The sequence below is a fragment of the Oncorhynchus mykiss genome, chromosome 13 (assembly GCF_057628025.1).
Source record: "Oncorhynchus mykiss isolate SJ-2025 chromosome 13, ASM5762802v1, whole genome shotgun sequence".
NCBI lineage: Eukaryota > Metazoa > Chordata > Actinopteri > Salmoniformes > Salmonidae > Oncorhynchus > Oncorhynchus mykiss.
In genome coordinates this window covers 16,239,124-16,260,598 of record NC_143034.1, presented here as the reverse complement: position 1 = coordinate 16,260,598, position 21,475 = coordinate 16,239,124, and the positions used below count along the sequence as shown (strand labels likewise).

Below are 21,475 nucleotides of genomic sequence, written 5' to 3'. Positions count from 1 at the left end.
AGTAATGCTTAACTCACAACAGACATACTAACAGACACACTAACAGGCAGTAATGGTTAACTCACACCAGCTGCAGGTGTTTGAAGGTGGACAGTTCCCTGGGCACCATGCTGAATTGGTTCCCATCCAGATACCTGAGAGGATGAGGAGGAGGAGGAGACTGTGGTTAAACAAAGTAACTAAGTTATACCAGCTATTAGTCAGTAAGCCTTGTCCTAGCCAGAACAGACTATAGGGTTATACCTACCTATTAGTCAGTAAGCCTTGTCCTAGCCAGAACAGACTATAGGGTTATACCTACCTATTAGTCAGTAAGCCTTGTCCTAGCCAGAACAGACTATAGGGTTATACCTACCTATTAGTCAGTAAGCCTTGTCCTAGCCAGAACAGACTATAGGGTTATACCTACCTATTAGTCAGTAAGCCTTGTCCTAGCCAGAACAGACTATAGGGTTATACCTACCTATTAGTCAGTAAGCCTTGTCCTAGCCAGAACAGACTACAGGGTTAAACCTACCTATTAGTCAGTAAGCCTTGTCCTAGCCAGAACAGACTATAGGGGTATACCTACCTATTCAGACAGGTAATACGTTATATAACTAAGTGCTAACTGGTGAACTGAGCATGTAAGAAAAGTGTATTGCAGATCTCTAAGCCCTAACCCCAAGCACCCTTCCCTTTGTCTCCTGCCCCCTTGCCCTGACCCCTGACCTCTAACCCCAGTCTGTGACTTACAGTTCAGTGACGTTGCGGGGCAACCCCTTGGGCAGGGCCTGGAGGTGTTTGTTACTACAGCGGACCACCGTCTCTGTACAGGTACACTCAGTGGGACACTGAGGACGAGCTACACAGCTACTCTCCTCCAATACTACACCTGGGAGAGAAGGGAGACGACTTTATTTTTTATATTATATTATATATATTATATTTATATTTTGAAATGTAATATACTTCTATCACTTTCCATCAATGAAATTATAAAATCTCTATGTCCTTGTGTGTGATGTGTGTTTCTGCGTGAGTCCGTGCGTGTGTGTGTGTGTCGTACCGTCGTCACAGCGGAAGTCTGGTGCAGCTACGTCCTGTAGTGGGATCTCTCTGAGGAAGGAGGGGCTCTGGCAGCGAGGGTTCCCTGTTACGATTCGTCTAGAACGAAGCCACGCCCCCAACCACGCCAGACGACAGTCACAGTTAAACGGGTTGGCCAACAGGTTCCTGAGGGAGTGAGAGGGAGGAAGACAGAGGGAGAAAGAGGTGGGGGGAGAGAGAGACGTGGAGGGAAGAGAGAGGCGGGGGTAAGAGAGAGAGGTGGGGGTAAGAGAGAGAGACAGGTGGGGGTAAGAGAGAGAGGTGGAGGGAAGAGAGAGAGGTGGAGGGAAGAGAGAGGCGGGGGTAAGAGAGAGAGGTGGGGGTAAGAGAGAGAGGTGGGGGAGAGAGAGAGAGATGGGGGTAAGAGAGAGAGGTGGGGGTAAGAGAGAGAGACAGGTGGGGGTAAGAGAGAGAGGTGGAGGGAAGAGAGAGAGGTGGAGGGAAGAGAGAGGCGGGGGTAAGAGAGAGAGGTGGAGGGAAGAGAGAGGCGGGGGTAAGAGAGGGAGGTGGGGGGAGAGAGAGAGGTGGAGGGAAGAGAGAGGTGGGGTAAGAGAGAGAGGTGGGGTAAGAGAGAGAGGTGGGGGGAGAGAGAGAGGTGGAGGGAAGAGAGAGGTGGGGGTAAGAGAGAGAGGTGGGGGAGAGAGAGAGGTGGAGGGAAGAGAGAGGCGGGGGTAAGAGAGAGAGGTGGGGGGAGAGAGAGAGGTGGAGGGAAGAGAGAGGTGGGGGTAAGAGAGAGAGGTGGGGGTAAGAGAGAGAGGTGGAGGGAAGAGAGAGGTGGGGGTAAGAGAGAGAGGTGGAGGGAAGCGACAGGTGGGGGGAGAGAGAGAGGTGAGAGGAGAGAGAGAGGTGGAGGGAAGAGAGAGGTGGGGGGAGAGAGAGAGAGGTGGGGGGAAATAGGGGGAGAGAAAGAGAGCGAGAGTGTGAGAGATAAAGAGAGGCAGTCAGTCTATAACAGAGTTCTTAAACTTTTCAAGGATGATTTGTGAATGTGTGTATGTGTGTCTTACAGTGTAGAGAGGTGGGGCAGTGTGTCGAAGGCCCCAGGCATTATGGTGTGGAGCTGGTTGTCATAGAGAGACAACAGGCGGACGTTGGCCAGACCAGTGAAGCTGCCGTTATGGATACAGCTGATACGGTTGTTCCTCAACATCCTACAACACACAGAGAGACACTGTAGTCATTGGCGAAGACAGCATTTTATATTGATGATGACAATTACTCTTCAATACTTTTGGGTTGACCAGTTTCATTATTGCAATAATTAAATCGATATTAAATAAAGATGATTGTTTGAAGAAATGACAAGTCTCACTCAGTATGAATTTCCACGGCAAATAGCAATAAGGCACATTGGGGGTTTGTGGTACATGGCCAACATACCACAGCTAAGGATTGTGTCCAGGCACTCCGCAGTGCGTCGTGCATAATGACCGGCCCTTGGCCGTGCTATATTTGGCCATATACCACACCTCCTCAGGCCTTATTACTTAAATAATTGATGATAATAATTATGATTAAGATGAAAATGGTGACTATGAAAACGATGATGATCATGATAATGATGATGATAATGATAATGATGTTAATGGGGATAATGACGATGGCAATGGTAATTATAATAATTGTAATGATAATGATGATAATTACATATGATAATGCTGATGATGATGATATGCGGCAGTAGTTTATGTGTCGGGGGCCTAGGGTCAGTCTGTTATATCTGGAGTATTTCTCATGTCTTATCCAGTGTCCTGTGTGCATTTAAGTATGCTCCCTCTAATTCCCTCTCTCTTTCTCTCCTCTCGGACCTGAGCCCTAGGACCATGCCTCAGGACTACCTGGCCTGATGACTCCTTGCTGTCCCCAGTCCACCTGGTTGTGCTGCTGATCCTGTTTCAACTGTTCTACATCTGCATTCCTTGCTGTTTGGGGTTTTAGGTTGGGTTTCTGTATAGCACTATGTGACATCGGCTGATGTAAAAAGGGCTTTATAAATACATTTGATTGATTGATGATAATAATGATCATCATGATCATAATGATGATGATCATGATGAAGGTGCTAACTCACAGCATGCGGACGCCGCCCATGCCCCTGAACATGGTCCCTCTGACAGAGTCCAGGTGATTGGCTGTCAGGTGGAGCTCCATGACAGACCCCGCCCCCTCAAACACTCCGTCCTCAATCTCTGAGATCTTGTTGTTGCTAAGGTTACTGAAAAACACAGATTATGCTTGTTACAAACAACAAACCAATGGTCAACTGAATTATCCAATAACATACAAGACAAGTGGCCTTTTATGGTTACTAATGAATAGATATAAATTCCTTTTAGAAATATTATGCCTTGTTACAGTGTATTTAATAATTATATTATTATTAAAATGTTTATGAATAAATGTGATGAACTAATACCCCCCAAAAAATCTAAAACTTCAGAAGTAAATTGAGAGAGCGTACATTTTCTTGAGCTGAGAGAGAGTCTTGAAGACGCCGGTGGCTTCCAGCACTGAGATGTCATTGTTGTTGAGACGCCTGAGACAGGAGGAGAAAACTGTCAGAGAACAGACAGAAAGCAGCAATAGATAACAGTATACTGTGTGTGTGTCCTTACAGCTCGGTGGTAGAGGCAGGTAGGTGTTGGGGGAACTTGGTGAGACGGAGGTTAGAGCAGTCCACTACGTTAGCTTCACAGCGACACTTAGCAGGACACACTGGCTTACTGTTACACTCATTATTCAGACGGGTGTCTTCTGTACCTGGTCACATTTAACACACACAGAACACACTGTATTATCACATACAACACACTGTATTATCACATACAACACACTGTATTATCACATACAACACACTGTATTATCACATACAACACACTGTATTGTCACATAGAACACACTGTATTATCACATAGAACACACTGTATTATCACATAGAACACACTGTATTGTCACATAGAACACACCGCATTATCACATAGAACACACCGCAGTATCACATAGAACACACTGCATTATCACATAGAACTCACCGTATTATCACATAGAACACACCATATTATCACACAGAACACACTGTTTACATACCACCACAGACTGAGGCTGGCACTAAGACAGCATTGAATGAGCTGTATTCCGCCATAAGCAAACAAGAAACCACTCACCCAGAGGCGGTACTCCTAGTAGCCAGGGACTTAAATGCAGGGAAACTTAAATCCGTTTTACCAAATTTCCACCAGCATGTTAAATGTGCAACCAGAGAGGGGAAAAAAACTCTGGCCCACCTTTACTCCACACACAGAGACGCCTACAAAGCTCTACCTCGCCTTCCATTTGGCAAATCTGACCATAATTCTATCCTCCTGATTCCTGCTTACAAGAAAAAATTAAAGCAGGAAGCACCAGTGACTCAGTCTATAAAAAAAGTGATCAGATGAAGCAGATCCTAAGCTACAGGATTGTTTTTCTAGCACAGACTGGAACATGTTCCGGGATTCCTCAGATGGCATTGAGGAGTACACCACATCAGTCACTGGCTTTATCAATAAGTGCATCGATGATGTCGTCCCCACAGTGACCGTACGTACATACCCCAACCAGAAGCCATGGATTACAGGCACCATCTGCACTGAGCTAAAGGGTAGAGCTGCCGCTTTCAAGGAGCAGGACTCTAACCCGGAAGCTTATAAGAAATCCCACTATACCCTCCGTCGAACCATCAAACAGGCAAAGCATCAATACAGGACTAAGATAGAATTGTACTACACCGGCTCTGAAGCTCGTCGGATGTGGCAGGGCTTGCAAACCATTACAGACTGCAAAGGGAAGCAGAGCCGAGAGCTGCCCAGTGACACGAGCCTACCAGACGAGCAAAACTACTTATATACTTGCTTCAAGGCAAATAACACTGAAACATGCATGACAGCACCAGCTGTTCCAGAAGACTGTGTGATCACTCTCTCCACAGCCGATGTGAGTAAGACCTTTAAACAGGTCAACATTCACAAGGCCGCAGGGCCAGAAGGATTACCAGGACGTGTACTGCGAGCATGCGCTGACCAACTGGCATGTGTCTTCACTGACATTTTCAACCTCTCCCTGTCTGAGTCTGTAATACCAACATGTTTTAAGCAGACCACCATAGTGCCTGTGCCCAGGAACACTAAGGTAACCTGCCTAAATGACTACCAACCTGTAGCACTGACGTCTATAGCCATGAAGTGCTTTGAAAGGCTGGTCATGGCTCACATCAACACCATTATCCCAGAAACTCTAGACCCATTACAATTTGCATACCGCACCAACAGATCCACAGATTATGCAATTTCTATTGCACTCCACACTGCCCTTTCCCACCTGGACAAAAGGAACACCTATGTGAGAATGCTATTCATTGACTACAGCTCAACGTTCAACACCATAGTGCCATCAAAGCTCATCCATAAGCTAAGGACCCTGGGACTAAACACCTCCCTCTGCAACTGGATCCTGGACTTCCTGACGGTGGTAAGGGTGGGTAACAACACATCCACCACGCTGATCCTCAACACAGGGACCCCTCATGAGTGTGTGCTCAGTCCCCCCCTGTACTCCCTGTTCACTCATGACTGCACTGCCAGGCACAGCTCCAACACCATCATTAAGTTTGCAGATGACACAACAGTGGTAGGACTGATCACCGACAACGACGAGACCGCCTATAGGGAGGAGGTCAGAGACCTGGCCATGTGGTGCCAGGACAACAACCTCTCCCGCAACATGATCAAGACAAAGGAGATGATTGTGGACTACAGGAAAAAGAGGACCGAAAGCATCCTGACTGGTTGCATCACTGGCTGGTACGGCAACTGCTCAGCCTCCGACCGCAAGGCACTACAGAGGATAGTGCAAACGGCCCAGTACATCACTGGAGCCAAGCTTCCTGCCATCCAGGATCTCTATACCAGGTGGTGTCAGAGGAAGGCCCTAAAAATAGTCAAAGACTCCAGCCACCCTAGTCATAAGACTGTTCTCTTTGCTACCGCACAGCAAGCGCTACCAGAGCACCAAATCTAGGTCCAAGAAGCTTCTAAACAGCTTCTACCCACAAGCCATTAGACTCCTGAACATCTAATCAAATGGCTACCCAGACTATTTGCATTGCCCCCCCCCCCCCCACCCCCTCTTTTACACCGCTGCTACTCTCTGTTATCATCTATTGATAGTCACTTTAATAACTCTACCTACATGTTCATATTACCTCAATTACCTAAACTAACCGGTGCCCCCGCACATTTACTCTGTACCAGTACCCCCTGTACATAGTCTCACTATTGTTATTTTACTGCTGCTCTTTAATTACTTGTTACTTTTATTTCTTATCCGTATTTTTTTCAACTGCCTTGTTGGTTAGGGGTTCGTAAGTAAGCATTTCACTGTAAGGTCTACCTACACCTGCTGTATTCGGCGCATGTGACTACTAAAATTTGATTTGATCACATAGAACACACTGTATTATCAAATATAACATACTGTATTTAGATATACTGTGCAACACAAGTAGAATTAGGGTTGCTAATGTCCGGTAACTTTCACAAATGTCCCAAGTTTCCCAGAAACCCAAGTGAAATGTTCCTGGAATCAGGAGGGAATAAGCACAAAACCTGGGAATTTTGGGAAAGTTCCCAGATCTTTGCAACCCTACATAGAACACAGTGTAGTATTTTCATACCCAGTTACTGTTTAGCGTCCAACATGCCTGGACACTACACAGAAGTCACAGTTCATTTGACATGTTGTATACGTCACACATGAGCAGGTCCAATGTGCAGGACAGATACAGATATACAGTATAATATAATACAGTATGTATATACAGAAGTACAGATATACAGTATAATATACTACAGTATGTATATACAGAAGTACAGATACACAGTATAATATACTACAGTATGTATATACAGAAGTACAGATATACAGTATAATATACTACAGTATGTATGTACAGAAGTACAGATACAGATATACAGTATAATATAATACAGTATGTATATACAAAAGTACAGATATACAGTATAATATACTACAGTATGTATATACAGAAGTACAGATATACAGTATAATATACTACAGTATGTATATACAGAAGTACAGATACAGATATACAGTATAATATACTACAGTATGTATATACAGAAGTACAGATATACAGTATAATATACTACAGTATGTATATACAGAAGTACAGATATACAGTATAATATACTACAGTATGTATATACAGAAGTACAGATACAGATATACAGTATAATATGCTACAGTATGTATATACAGAAGTACAGATACAGATATACAGTATAATATACTACAGTATGTATATACAGAAGTACAGATACAGATATACAGTATAATATACTACAGTATGTATATACAGAAGTACAGATATACAGTATAATATACTGCAGTATGTATATACAGAAGTACAGATACAGATATACAGTATAATATACTACAGTATGTATATACAGAAGTACATATACGGATATGTAGAACTAACACACACGTACCTGGGATGTGGTACTGCTCCTTAGCTACCATGGAAACAGAAAAACAAATTAAGTTTAATGACAGTTTAAGGAGGATGGCATCAGGATATAGAATATTAATATATACTGTAAAATGCAGTAGCTTTGTGATTTGTCGAATGTTTGTTTTCCTACTCTAAGATAGATATATCTATATCTCTGATGAATAAGAAAGCAGCAGCTCCTGGCCCTGTAACGCAGTTATGTATGAAACAGAAAACAACATGTCATCTCCATGGTATCATGCTTTAACATGACTCTACGTAATGCCTTATAACCTGTCATAACCTGTATCAGCTCTAAAGCACACAGATCAAGGAGCCGTTAATGGTTTCACTGGAGCTGGGTTGGCAGATAACGCTGGCAGATAATGCTGGCCTATAACGCTGGCAGATAATGCTGGCAGATAATGCTGGCCTATAACACTGGCCTATAACGCTGGCAGATAATGCAGGCCTATAACGCTGGCAGATAATGCTGGCCTATAACGCTGGCAGATAACGCTGGCCTATAACGCTGGCAGATAACGCTGGCAGATAACGCTGACAGATAACGCTGGCCTATAACGCTGGCAGATAACGCTGGCAGATAATACTGGCCTATAACGCTGGCAGATAATGCTGGCCTATAACGCTGGCAGATAATGCTGGCCTATAACGCTGGCAGATAATGCTGGCCTATAACGCAGTCAGATAATGCTGGCCTATAACGCTGGCAGATAATGCTGGCCTATAACGCTGGCAGATAATGCTGGCCTATAACGCTGGCAGATAATGCTGGCCTATAACGCAGTCAGATAACGCTGGCCTATAACGCTGGCAGATAATGCTGGCCTATAACGCTGGCAGATAATGCTGGCCTATAACGCTGGCAGATAATGCTGGCCTATAACGCAGTCAGATAATGGTGGCCTATAACGCTGGCAGATAATGTTGGCCTATAACGCTGGCAGATAATGTTGGCCTATAAAGCTGGCAGATAATGTTGGCCTATAACGCTGGCAGATAATGCTGGCCTATAACGCAGTCAGATAATGCTGGCCTATAACGCTGGCAGATAATGCTGGCCTATAACGCTGGCAGATAATGCTGGCCTATAACGCAGTCAGATAATGCTGGCCTATAACGCTGGCAGATAATGCTGGCCTATAACGCTGGCAGATAATGTTGGCCTATAACGCTGGCAGATAATGCTGGCCTATAACGCTGGCAGATAATGCTGGCCTATAACGCTGGCAGATAATGCTGGCCTATAACGCTGGCAGATAATGCTGGCCTATAACGCAGTCAGATAATGGTGGCCTATAACGCTGGCAGATAATGTTGGCCTATAACGCTGGCAGATAATGTTGGCCTATAAAGCTGGCAGATAATGTTGGCCTATAACGCTGGCAGATAATGCTGGCCTATAACGCAGTCAGATAATGCTGGCCTATAACGCTGGCAGATAATGCTGGCCTATAACGCTGGCAGATAATGCTGGCCTATAACGCAGTCAGATAATGCTGGCCTATAACGCTGGCAGATAATGCTGGCCTATAACGCTGGCAGATAATGTTGGCCTATAACGCTGGCAGATAATGTTGGCCTATAACGCTGGCAGATAATGTTGGCCTATAACGCTGGCAGATAATGCTGGCCTATAACGCAGTCAGATAATGCTGGCCTATAACGCTGGCAGATAATGCTGGCCTATAACGCTGGCAGATAATGCTGGCCTATAACGCTGGCAGATAATGCTGGCCTATAATGCTGGCCTATAACGCAGTCAGATAATGCTGGCCTATAACGCTGGCAGATAATGCTGGCCTATAACGCTGGCAGATGAAGGGAAAGAGTGCCGTGTGTGTGCTGGGACGGAGCCTGGCATAAGTTGGAACAAGGTGATGTAGCTAGACACACACACACACTGCAGACACACACACACACACACACACGTGTGACAGACACACACCAGAGCAGCGGAACTTCTTGCTCTTGATCTGCCCGATGCGTTTGTTGGCCAGTCTGCGTGGGCTGGCACAGCGGGCACCGCTGGTCTCTATGGGGTTGGACCTCAGGTAGTCTGCCAGCCATTTCAGGTTACAGTCACACACAAACGGGTTCTGGGCCAGGTGACTAGGGGGAGAGAGGGGTCAGAGGTCAGATTTTAAAAGAATATGGAGGGCCCAACCACTTCTGGTTTTGTTTCTACCTGGTAGTTAATTGATTCCAGGTCCTGGTCTCCTCAAACACTTCTGGTTTTGTTTCTACCTGGTAGTTAATTGATTCCAGGTCCTGGTCTCCTCAACCACTTCTGGTTTTGTTTCTACCTGGTAGTTAATTGATTCCAGGTCCTGGTCTCCCCAACCACTTCTGGTTTTGTTTCTACCTGGTAGTTAATTGATTCCAGGTCCTGGTCTCCTCAACCACTTCTGGTTTTGTTTCTATCTGGTAGTTAATTGATTCCAGGTCCTGGTCTCCCCAACCACTTCTGGTTTTGTTTCTACCTGGTAGTTAATTGATTCCAGGTCCTGGTCTCCCCAACCACTTCTGGTTTTGTTTCTACCTGGTAGTTAATTGATTCCAGGTCCTGGTCTCCCCAACCACTTCTGGTTTTGTTTCTACCTGGTAGTTAATTGATTCCAGGTCCTGGTCTCCCCAACCACTTCTGGTTTTGTTTCTACCTGGTAGTTAATTGATTCCAGGTCCTGGTCTCCCCAACCACTTCTGGTTTTGTTTCTACCTGGTAGTTAATTGATTCCAGGTCCTGGTCTCCCCAACCACTTCTGGTTTTGTTTCTACCTGGTAGTTAATTGATTCCAGGTCCTGGTCTCCTCAAACACTTCTGGTTTTGTTTCTACCTGGTAGTTAATTGATTCCAGGTCCTGGTCTCCTCAACCACTTCTGGTTTTGTTTCTACCTGGTAGTTAATTGATTCCAGGTCCTGGTCTCCCCAACCACTTCTGGTTTTGTTTCTACCTGGTAGTTAATTGATTCCAGGTCCTGGTCTCCCCAACCACTTCTGGTTTTGTTTCTACCTGGTAGTTAATTGATTCCAGGTCCTGGTCTCCCCAACCACTTCTGGTTTTGTTTCTACCTGGTAGTTAATTGATTCCAGGTCCTGGTCTCCCCAACCACTTCTGGTTTTGTTTCTACCTGGTAGTTAATTGATTCCAGGTCCTGGTCTCCCCAACCACTTCTGGTTTTGTTTCTACCTGGTAGTTAATTGATTCCAGGTCCTGGTCTCCCCAACCACTTCTGGTTTTGTTTCTACCTGGTAGTTAATTGATTCCAGGTCCTGGTCTCCCCAACCACTTCTGGTTTTGTTTCTACCTGGTAGTTAATTGATTCCAGGTCCTGGTCTCCCCAACCACTTCTGGTTTTGTTTCTACCTGGTAGTTAATTGATTCCAGGTCCTGGTCTCCCCAACCACTTCTGGTTTTGTTTCTACCTGGTAGTTAATTGATTCCAGGTCCTGGTCTCCTCAAACACTTCTGGCTTTGTTTCTACCTGGTAGTTAATTGATTCCAGGTCCTGGTCTCCCCAAACACTTCTGGTTTTGTTTCTACCTGGTAGTTAATTGATTCCAGGTCCTGGTCTCCCCAACCACTTCTGGTTTTGTTTCTACCTGGTAGTTAATTGATTCCAGGTCCTGGTCTCCCCAACCACTTCTGGTTTTGTTTCTACCTGGTAGTTAATTGATTCCAGGTCCTGGTCTCCTCAAACACTTCTGGTTTTGTTTCTACCTGGTAGTTAATTGATTCCAGGTCCTGGTCTCCCCAACCACTTCTGGTTTTGTTTCTACCTGGTAGTTAATTGATTCCAGGTCCTGGTCTCCTCAAACACTTCTGGCTTTGTTTCTACCTGGTAGTTAATTGATTCCAGGTCCTGGTCTCCCCAAACACTTCTGGTTTTGTTTCTACCTGGTAGTTAATTGCACTCCCCCGGTGTGCCAGTTCTGAATTAGTCCTTTATTACAAGGAGAGGATAAAAGCAGAAGTGTTTGGGCCCTCCAGAACCGTCATAGAACAGACCTGCTCTAATACTATATGGATGTGAAGACTTCATCTGTATGCATCAGTATGTAGGATTGAACATGTATGTATGCCTGTTTGGGTATTGTATTTGACAGTACTCCTATGCATACCACAGTGTCTGTATTCTGTGTGAAGGTGTGTGTGCATCCATGCGTGTGTGTGTGTGTGTGTGTGTGTGACTCACAGTGACTGTATACTGTGTGGGGGTGTGAAGGTGTGTGTGCATGTGTGCGTGTGTGTGTGTGTGTGTGTGTGTGTGTGTGTGTGTGTGTGTGTGTGTGTGTGTGTGTGTGTGTGTGTGTGAGAGACTCACAGTGTCTGTATACTGTGAAGGGGTGAGAAGGTTCCTTTAGCCAGGGTCTGGATCTTGTTGTCGTAGAGAGACAGCAGAGCTAGATTCTCTAGGTCCTGGAAGGCTGTGGCTCGAATACAGTGGATCTTATTGGCATTCAGGAGACTGGGAGAGAGACAGAGACAGAGGGGGGAGATAGTGAGGATGGAGAAAGAAAGGGAGAGAGAGAGAGACAGAGGGGGGAGAGAGTAAGGATGGAGAAAGAGAGAGAGAGAGAGAGAGAGAGAGAGAGAGAGAGAGAGAGAGAGAGAGAGAGAAGGAGAGATAGGGGGATGGAGGGAGAGAGATAGAGAGAGAGACGGAGAGAAGTTCTGTTCCTAAACTAAAAGCACATACTGTATATCAGGCTCTGGTCAAAATTAGTGCACTACATAGGGAATGATTTAGGAAGAAGACAGTATAGTGCACTACATAGGGAATAGGGTATGATTTAGGATAGTGCACTACACAGGGAATAGGATATGATCTAGGATGTAGACAGTACAGTGCACTACATAGGGAATATGGTATGATCTAGGAAGTAGACAGTATAGTGTACTACATAGGGAATGATCTAAGAAGTAGACAGTACAGTGCACTACATAGGGAATAGGGTATGATCAAGGAAGTAGACAGTATAGTGCAAAACATAGGGTATGATTTAGGAAGTAGACAGTACAGTGCACTACATAGGGGATAGGGGATGATCTAGGAAGTAGACAGTACAGTGCACTACATAGGGAATAGGGTATGATTTAGGAATTAGACAGTATTGTGCACTACATAGGGAATAGGGTATGATTTAGGAAGTAGACAGTATAGTGCACTACACAGGGAATAGGGCATGGTTTAGGAAGTAGACAGTACAGTGCACTACATAGGGTATACATTTGGAAGTAGACAGTACAGTGCACTACATAGGGAATAGGGTATGATTTAGGAAATAGACAGTATAGTGCACTACATAGGGTATGATTTAGGAAGTAGACAGCACAGTGCACTACATAGGGAATAGGGTATGATTTAGGGAGTAGACAGTATAGTGCACTACATAGGGTATGATCTAGGAAGTAGACAGTACAGTGCACTACATAGGGAATAGGGTATGATCTAGGAAGTAGACAGTACAGTGCACTACATAGGGAATAGGGTATGATCTAGGAAGTAGACAGTATAGTGCATACATAGGGTATGATCTAGGAAGTAGACAGTATAGTGCACTACATAGGGTATGATTTAGGAAGTAGACAGTATAGTGCATACATAGGGTATGATCTAGGAAGTAGACAGTATAGTGCACTACATAGGGTATGATCTAGGAAGTAGACAGTATAGTGCATACATAGGGTATGATCTAGGAAGTAGACAGTATAGTGCATACATAGGGTATGATCTAGGAAGTAGACAGTATAGTGCATACATAGGGTATGATCTAGGAAGTAGACAGTATAGTGCACTACATAGGGTATGATTTAGGAAGTAGACAGTTTAGTGCACTACATAGGGAATAGGGTATGATTTAGGAAGTAGACAGTATAGTGCACTACATAGGGTATGATTTAGGAAGTAGACAGTTTAGTGCACTACATAGGGAATGGGGTATGATTTAGGAAGTAGACAGTTTAGTGCACTACATAGGGAATGGGGTATGATTTAGGAAGTAGACAGTATAGTGCACTACATAGGGAATAGGGTATGATTTAGGAAGTAGACAGCATAGTGCACTACATAGGGTATGATCTAGGAAGTAGACAGTACAGTGCACTACATAGGGAATAGGGTATGATCTAGGAAGTAGACAGTACTTACAGCAGTTCTAGAGAGCCGAGACCCTCAAACAGTCCTCTGGGGAGATCTGTGATCTTATTACCATACAGGACCCTGTAGAGACCATATAGAATAAGACTCAGTACCATACCAGTAACACCATGACAATATTACCATACAGAACCCTGTAGAGACCATATAGAATAAGACTGAGTACTATACCAGTAACACCATGACAATATTACCATACAGAACCCTGTAGAGACCTTATAGAATAAGACTGAGTACTATACCAGTAACACCATGACAATATTACCATACAGAACCCTGTAGAGACCTTATAGAATAAGACTGAGTACTATACCAGTAACACCATGACAATATTACCATACAGAACCCTGTAGAGACCTTATAGAATAAGACTGAGTACTATACCAGTAACACCATGACAATATTACCATACAGAACCCTGTAGAGACCTTATAGAATAAGACTGAGTACTATACCAGTAACACCATGACAATACTAGACAACATGGAGCTCAGGATTCTGTTGCCCCATCTGGCTCATATCACTCATAAGAGGGAACTGGAACACACCCAGACTAAAAGGCACGGCACGGTCCCATTCATCCCAGACAGGGATATCCCCTAAGGGGACACTTACCAACTACCAACCGCTCCTCCTCCCCTGGACCCCCACAGAAAACAAACACACACACTGTCTCCCAGACCTCCCATTGAGGCTGATTCAGTAGGACACATAAAATAAGGACTGTCTGTTTAACTCTATATAAACCCTATACATTATTCACAATGATATGTACACACACACTCCCTCATGATCATGTATATGCTACAGATGTGTATAACACAGACAGAGACATGTCAACACATACATTAGTACACACAGACTGGCAGACACACAGACTGACAGATACACAGACATAAAGAGAGAAAGACAGACATACACACTGATGGCGACAAACACACACAGACACACACACTGATGGCGACACACACACACACTGATGGCGACAAACACACACACTGATGGCGACAAACACACACACTGATGGCGACACACACACACACTGATGGCGACACACACACACACTGATGGCGACAAACACACACACTGATGGCGACACACACACACAGACACACACACTGATGGCGACAAACACACACACTGATGGCAACACACACACACACTGATGGCGACACACACACACACTGATGGCGACAAACACACACACTGATGGCGACAAACACACACACTGATGGCGACACACACACACACTGATGGCGACACACACACACACTGATGGCGACAAACACACACACTGATGGCGACACACACACACAGACACACACACTGATGGCGACAAACACACACACTGATGGCAACACACACACACACTGATGGCGACACACACACACACTGATGGCGACACACACACACACTGATGGCGACACACACACACACTGATGGCGACACACACACACACTGATGGCGACACACACACACACTGATGGCGACACACACACACTGATGGTTACACACAGACGCACACTGATGCAAACAGACTCACAGTGAGTTGAGGGCTCTCAGGCCTTGGAAAACATCGGGAGCAATCTCTGATATCTGATTGTTACTCAAATCTCTGGAAAGAAGGAACAACAACAGTGTTACAGTGAGAACCATGACCTTTGACCTCACACTCTCTCTGACGTCGCCACTTAATGACATCTCCTTTAGGGGGCTGCTTCCTAAATGGCACACTATTCACTATATAGTGCACTACCTTGGACCAGGCCACTATTCACTATATAGTGCACTACCTTGGACCAGGCCACTATTCACTATATAGTGCACTACCTTGGACCAGGCCACTATTCACTATATAGTGCACTACTTATGACCAGGCCAAATAGGAGTCTGGTCAAAGTAGTGCCCTATATAGAGAATAGAATGCCATTTCTCATTTGGGATGCAGCAGACACTGTAAATGCATCCTACAACCTTGGGGAGCTGATATAAACCATGCAGAAGAGAAAAACCACAAGAGGACCAGACTAAGGGGAGGTCTCCTGGGTTCTAGCCCACAGAAGAGCTCCTGTGTTGGGCCTCAGAGGTCCAAACCCTCTCCTGGATTAGATGGCATTTTTTCTTTCTTTAAAAAAAAAACTTTATATATACAGGTTTTTTCTCATTGAGATAACATCTCTTTTCCAAGAGAGACCTGGTCCAATAGCAGCAGGGGGAACAGCGTTTCAGACAAAACAACTTACAGACACTAACACAACATTAAACCAAACTGTAAACACACACAGTACAACAAAAACATTCTACGTAAAAAACACTAAAGTCTTGACTACAAACAGCTGTCCCAAAGACAATTACACTCTTCTATGATATATACATCGATCAAGTGTTTAAACTCCCCCAGTGTGTGTGTTAAGGTACTTTAACAGAATGATGAAATTCAAACGTGTGCACACACACACACACACACACACACACACACACACACACACACACACATACTAACCCTCCACATCCTACCCCTCATCCTGCCTTAAACCCCCCCTCGCCCTGGCTCACAGAGAGTTCAACTAAAGGGCTCCAAAAACCAGTAGCAGATAACAGATAAGATTCTTACTGTATATAATCACTCTGTAGGGTAAGAGGGTAGGAGACGGGGTTAGGGGGGTGTGTGTAGAGGTCAAAGGTGGAAGGTCAGGAGTTGTATTTGATTTTATTAGGATATCTTTTAGTGCTCATTAGGACTAATCTAAGAGTCCTTAACCGTAAAATAAATAAATAATAGGATCACATTTTCACATACAAAAAGACGACCATAGTCAACCATAGTCCTGCACAACCTTCCAAATTATTATATTTAAATGGTTCTAAAGTATTACTTGATTTTATATATTGAAAGGCTTCTGGTTTGCACAGATATAAGTATTATATTTCTTTATTGTACTAAATAAAATGTTATTTAGCCTATTTGTCTTTTCTGTCTGGAAAACACATAGATGGGGGACAATCTATTCCTCGTATTGACTGAATGTCTGTCTCTTACCAACTGAAGAGAGTTTGGCTGTTTTAAATGGTGGCCAATCTATTCCTAGTATTGACTGAATGTCTGTCTCTTACCAACTGAAGAGAGTTTGGCTGTTTTAAATGGTGGACAATCTATTCCTCGTATTGACTGAATGTCTGTCTCTTATCAACTGAAGAGAGTTTGGCTGTTTTAAATGGTGGACATTGTGAAATAAACAAGCACGTTTTTTTCTTCTTCACTTATCTTGTTGCTTAATGACCAACCAAGAGCGTTGATCATGACTCCAAAAGAAGAACCACATCTCCACCTTAAAACAATCCTTTCTGCTTTGTTCTGTTCAATCTGCAGCCTCCTAACTTCACATGCTGATGCATTTCCCCAGACCACAGAACAGTAGTTCACCTGACTCCCAATTAATGCTTGGGTTGTTTGACCACAGAACAGTAGTTCACCTGACTCCCAATTAATGCTTGGGTTGTTTGACCACAGAACAGTAGTTCACCTGACTCCCAATTAATGCTTGGGTTGTTTGACCACAGAACAGTAGTTCACCTGACTCCCAATTAATGCTTGGGTTGTTTGACCACAGAACAGTAGTTCACCTGACTCCCAATTAATGCTTGGGTTGTTTGACCACAGAACAGTAGTTCACCTGACTACCAATTAATGCTTGGGTTGTTTGACCACAGAACAGTAGATCACCTGACTCCCAATTAATGCTTGGGTTGTTTGACCACAGAACAGTAGATTACCTGACTCCCAATTAATGCTTGAGTTGTTTGACCACAGAACAGTAGTTTACCTGACTCCCAATTAATGCTTGGGTTGTTTGACCACAGAACAGTAGATTACCTGACTCCCAATTAATGCTTGGGTTGTTTGACCACAGAACAGTAGTTCACCTGACTACCAATTAATGCTTGGGTTGTTTGACCACAGAACAGTAGTTTACCTGACTCCCAATTAATGCTTGGGTTGTTTGACCACAGAACAGTAGTTTACCTGACTCCCAATTAATGCTTGGGCTGTTTTCTTAAGAATCTTTCCCAGTAAATATTATATCCTTCTGATCATGCATGCAGTTTTATTTGACATTTTTACATAGATGAGCTATTTGAGACGACCACGATAAGCAGTTGTCTAGCTGCACCCCTCAGTTGGTTTCTACCACTTCCTCAATTTGTACTCCCCCATACTTAATTGCATCCCATGCTGTGTTGGCCTTTTCCTGGTGGAACAGACCAACATAACCATAGGTTTCTTGGTGTGCAAAACAAATTTGTTCTGGCAAACCCAATCCCTGATATTTCCCAGATCTACTTGTAGAACTTGCTGTACCTGTTGAACCGATTGTCTTGTTGTATACATTGCAGTATCATCTGTAAACATAGCAGCTTGAGTTTCAGATGAGGCACAAGGAAGGTCGTTGGTATATGTTAAGTAAAGGGGGTTGACTAGTTACATTCTGCGCAGCTTCTTGTAGGAGGTGAAGGCCCCAGGAGGAACTGACTTGATGCCATTCTGCTCCAGACGACTAGGAGGGAGAGAAAGAGGGAAGGAAAAGGGAGAGAGTGAGGGGAGGAAAAGGGAGAGAGTGAGGGAAGGAAAAGGGAGAGAGTGAGGGGAGGAAAAGGGAGAGAGTGAGGGAAGGAAAGGGGAGAGAGTGAGGGAAGGAAAATGGAGAGAGTGAGGGAATGAAAAGGGAGAGAGTGAGGGAAGGAAAAGGGAGAGAGTGAGGGGAGGAAAAGGGAGAGAGTGAGGGGAGGAAAAGGGAGAGAGTGAGGGGAGGAAAAGAGAGAGAGTGAGGGAAGGAAAATGGAGAGAGTGAGGGAATGAAAAGGGAGAGAGTGAGGGAAAGAAAGGGGAGAGAGTGAGGGAAGGAAAAGGGAGAGAGTGAGGGGAGGAAAAAAGAGAGAGGGCGGGAGACAGAGGGGAGGAGAAGGGAGGGGGAGAGACCCATTGGCAATGAGATTCATTCAAATTACACCCATGTAAAATATAGGAGAAACGTAGGTTAGTCTCTCTTTCTCTCTCTGTGTGTGTGTAAGTATGTGTGTGTTTTGTGTGTGTGAGAGACAGGAAATGTTGAGGGTATCAGACACAGTTTGACATATTTGTGTGACTGGAGCCGTTAGCTGACCAGGGGAATGCTCACCTGTTAAACTGCCAAACCACTCAGAGACTGCAGCATTACACTACTAACCCCTCTGTCTGTCTCTCTCCTGTCTGTCTCTCCTTCTGTCTCTCTCTTCTTCTGTCTGTCTCTCTTTGCTTCTGTCTGTCTCTCTCTGCTTCTGTCTCTCTCTGCTTCTGTCTCTCTCTCCTTCTGTCTGTCTCTCTCTCCTTCTGTCTGTCTCTCTCTCCTTCTGTCTGTCTCTCTCTCCTTCTGTCTGTCTCTCTCTCCTTCTGTCAGTCTCTCTCTCCTTCTGTCTGTCTCTCTCCTGTCTGTTTCTCTCTCCTTCTGTCTGTCTCTCTCTCCTCCTGTCTGTCTCTCTCTCCTCCTGTCTGTCTCTCTCCTTCTGTCTGCCTCTCTCTCCTTCTGTCTGTCTCGCTCCTGTCTCTCTCTCTCTCTCTCTCCTTCTGTCTGTCTCTCCTTCTGTCTGTTATTCTTCTGAGAAAGTGTTAGAAAGTCCCTCTCTCTCCCTAACCTCAAACACATTCTACTATTTCCTCATCCTCCTCTCACCATCTCTCTCTTTTTCTCTCCCTCCTGTCTGAGTGTGAGTGTGTGTGAGTGTGTGTGTGTGTGTGTGTGTGTGTGTGTGTGTGTGTGTGTGTGTGTGTGTGTGTGTGTGTGTGTGTGTGTGTGTGTGTGTGTGTGTGTGTGTATGATCCTGCATGTGCATGTGTGTGTGTCCTTCAGGTCTAAGAGGTTAAACCCAGGGAGATGTTAAGTTGAGAGATGAGCCTGTGTAAAAGTCAAGGGTTAAGTGTCCATATATGGACATGGTCGGTGTGGAGGGGCGGTGTGGTAAGCTGCTGTCAGGGAATAGAAATATCCTTTCTAGAGCAGCTCTGATGCATTAATGATACACACACACACATCAACTCTTACTGGTCAGATGGCCACATATTCATCTGATTGGAAAAACTGTAGCATATACATATATTAATACAGGATATCCAATGACACACAGACATATCTTATTGGTCAGTGGGCCACCATATCAATATGCAATGACAATCATGATGATTATACAGTATTTATATGGCCCATGAACAGTATGAATGGTCATATGTGGTGTGGTTATTCTACGTGGTGTGGTTATTCTATGTGGTGTAGTTATTCTACATGGTGTGGTTATTCTACGTGGTGTGGTTATTCCAAGTGGTGTAGTTATTCTACGTGGTGTGGTTATTCTACATGGTGTGGTTATTCTGTATGTTGTGGTTATTCTACATGGTGTGGTTATTCTACATGGTGTGGTTATTCTACATGGTGTGGTTATTCTACATGGTGTGGTTATTCTACATGGTGTGGTTATTCTATATGGTGTGGTTATTCTACGTGGTGTGGTTATTCTATATGGTGTAGTTATTCTACATGGTGTGGTTATTCTACATGGTGAGGTTATTCTGTATGGTGTGGTTATTCTACGTGGTGTGGTTATTCTACATGGTGAGGTTATTCTATATGGTGTGGTTATTCTACATGGTGGATTTATTCTACATGGTGTGGTTATTCTACATGGTGTAGTTATTCTACATGGTGAGGTTATTCTACATGGTGTGGTTATTCTACATGGTGAGGTTATTCTGTATGGTGTGGTTATTCTACGTGGTGTGGTTATTCTACATGGTGAGGTTATTCTATATGGTGTGGTTATTCTACATGGTGGATTTATTCTACATGGTGTGGTTATTCTACATGGTGTGGTTATTCTACATGGTGAGGTTATTCTACATGGTGAGGTTATTCTATATGGTGTGGTTATTCTACATGGTGGATTTATTCTACATGGTGTGGTTATTCTACATGGTGTAGTTATTCTACATGGTACGGTTATTCTACATGGCATGGTTATTCTATGTGGTGAGGTTATTCTGTATGGTGTGGTTATTCTGTATGGTGTGGTTATTCTATATGGTGCAGTTATTGTATGTGGTGCGGTTTTTCTGTATGGTGTGGTGATGAGCATGAACTGACCATGTCGACGGTCTCAGATCTCGGTCATGGCTTCAAGGGGGTGAGCAGGTATGGCCACCTCGTATCTTATAAACCATAGTTAAAGCTTTGTGGTCTTGTTGACCGTGTGTGGTCATGCTGACCGCGTGCAGGACTCACATCTCAGTCATGGCTTCAGGCAGGTGAGCAGGTATGGCAGTGAGGCCCTTGCCTCTACAGTCTACGATGTTGTTACTACAGGAACACATGGGAGGACAGGAGCCAGACGCCAGGCTACACGGCTGGACAAACGCACTGTCACTCTGACCTGGAGAGAGAGAGTGAGAGAAAGAGAGAGAAAGACAAAGAGAGAGAGAGAGCGAGAGAGCGAGAAAGACAAAGGGAGAGAGCGAGAAAGAAAGAGAAAAAGAGAGAGTTTAGAATGAGAGAGAGTGATTATTGTGTATTATTGTATGATTATTAGTTGCTATGTAAATACCAGGTGATTTCTGGACAGTAAATAAAA

At 44.3% G+C, this 21,475-nt stretch overlaps 1 protein-coding gene across 1 annotated transcript in view; it reads right to left on the bottom strand.

Annotated features, from left to right (window-relative positions):
* slit1b (slit homolog 1b (Drosophila)) overlaps positions 1–21,475 on the bottom strand; it is a 124,805-nt gene that overhangs the window by 25,444 nt on the left and 77,886 nt on the right. Inside the window, exons 9-22 of the mRNA XM_090195419.1 lie at positions 21,130–21,277; positions 18,307–18,378; positions 15,366–15,437; positions 13,814–13,885; positions 11,987–12,130; positions 9,609–9,772; positions 7,638–7,661; positions 3,705–3,849; positions 3,551–3,625; positions 3,161–3,304; positions 2,097–2,240; positions 1,049–1,215; positions 736–874; positions 66–134 (exon numbers count right to left, since the gene is read on the bottom strand). Of these exons, the coding sequence (XP_090051545.1) occupies positions 66–134; positions 736–874; positions 1,049–1,215; positions 2,097–2,240; positions 3,161–3,304; positions 3,551–3,625; positions 3,705–3,849; positions 7,638–7,661; positions 9,609–9,772; positions 11,987–12,130; positions 13,814–13,885; positions 15,366–15,437; positions 18,307–18,378; positions 21,130–21,277 (1,579 nt within the window). The remainder of the gene's footprint in view (positions 1–65; positions 135–735; positions 875–1,048; positions 1,216–2,096; positions 2,241–3,160; positions 3,305–3,550; positions 3,626–3,704; positions 3,850–7,637; positions 7,662–9,608; positions 9,773–11,986; positions 12,131–13,813; positions 13,886–15,365; positions 15,438–18,306; positions 18,379–21,129; positions 21,278–21,475) is intronic.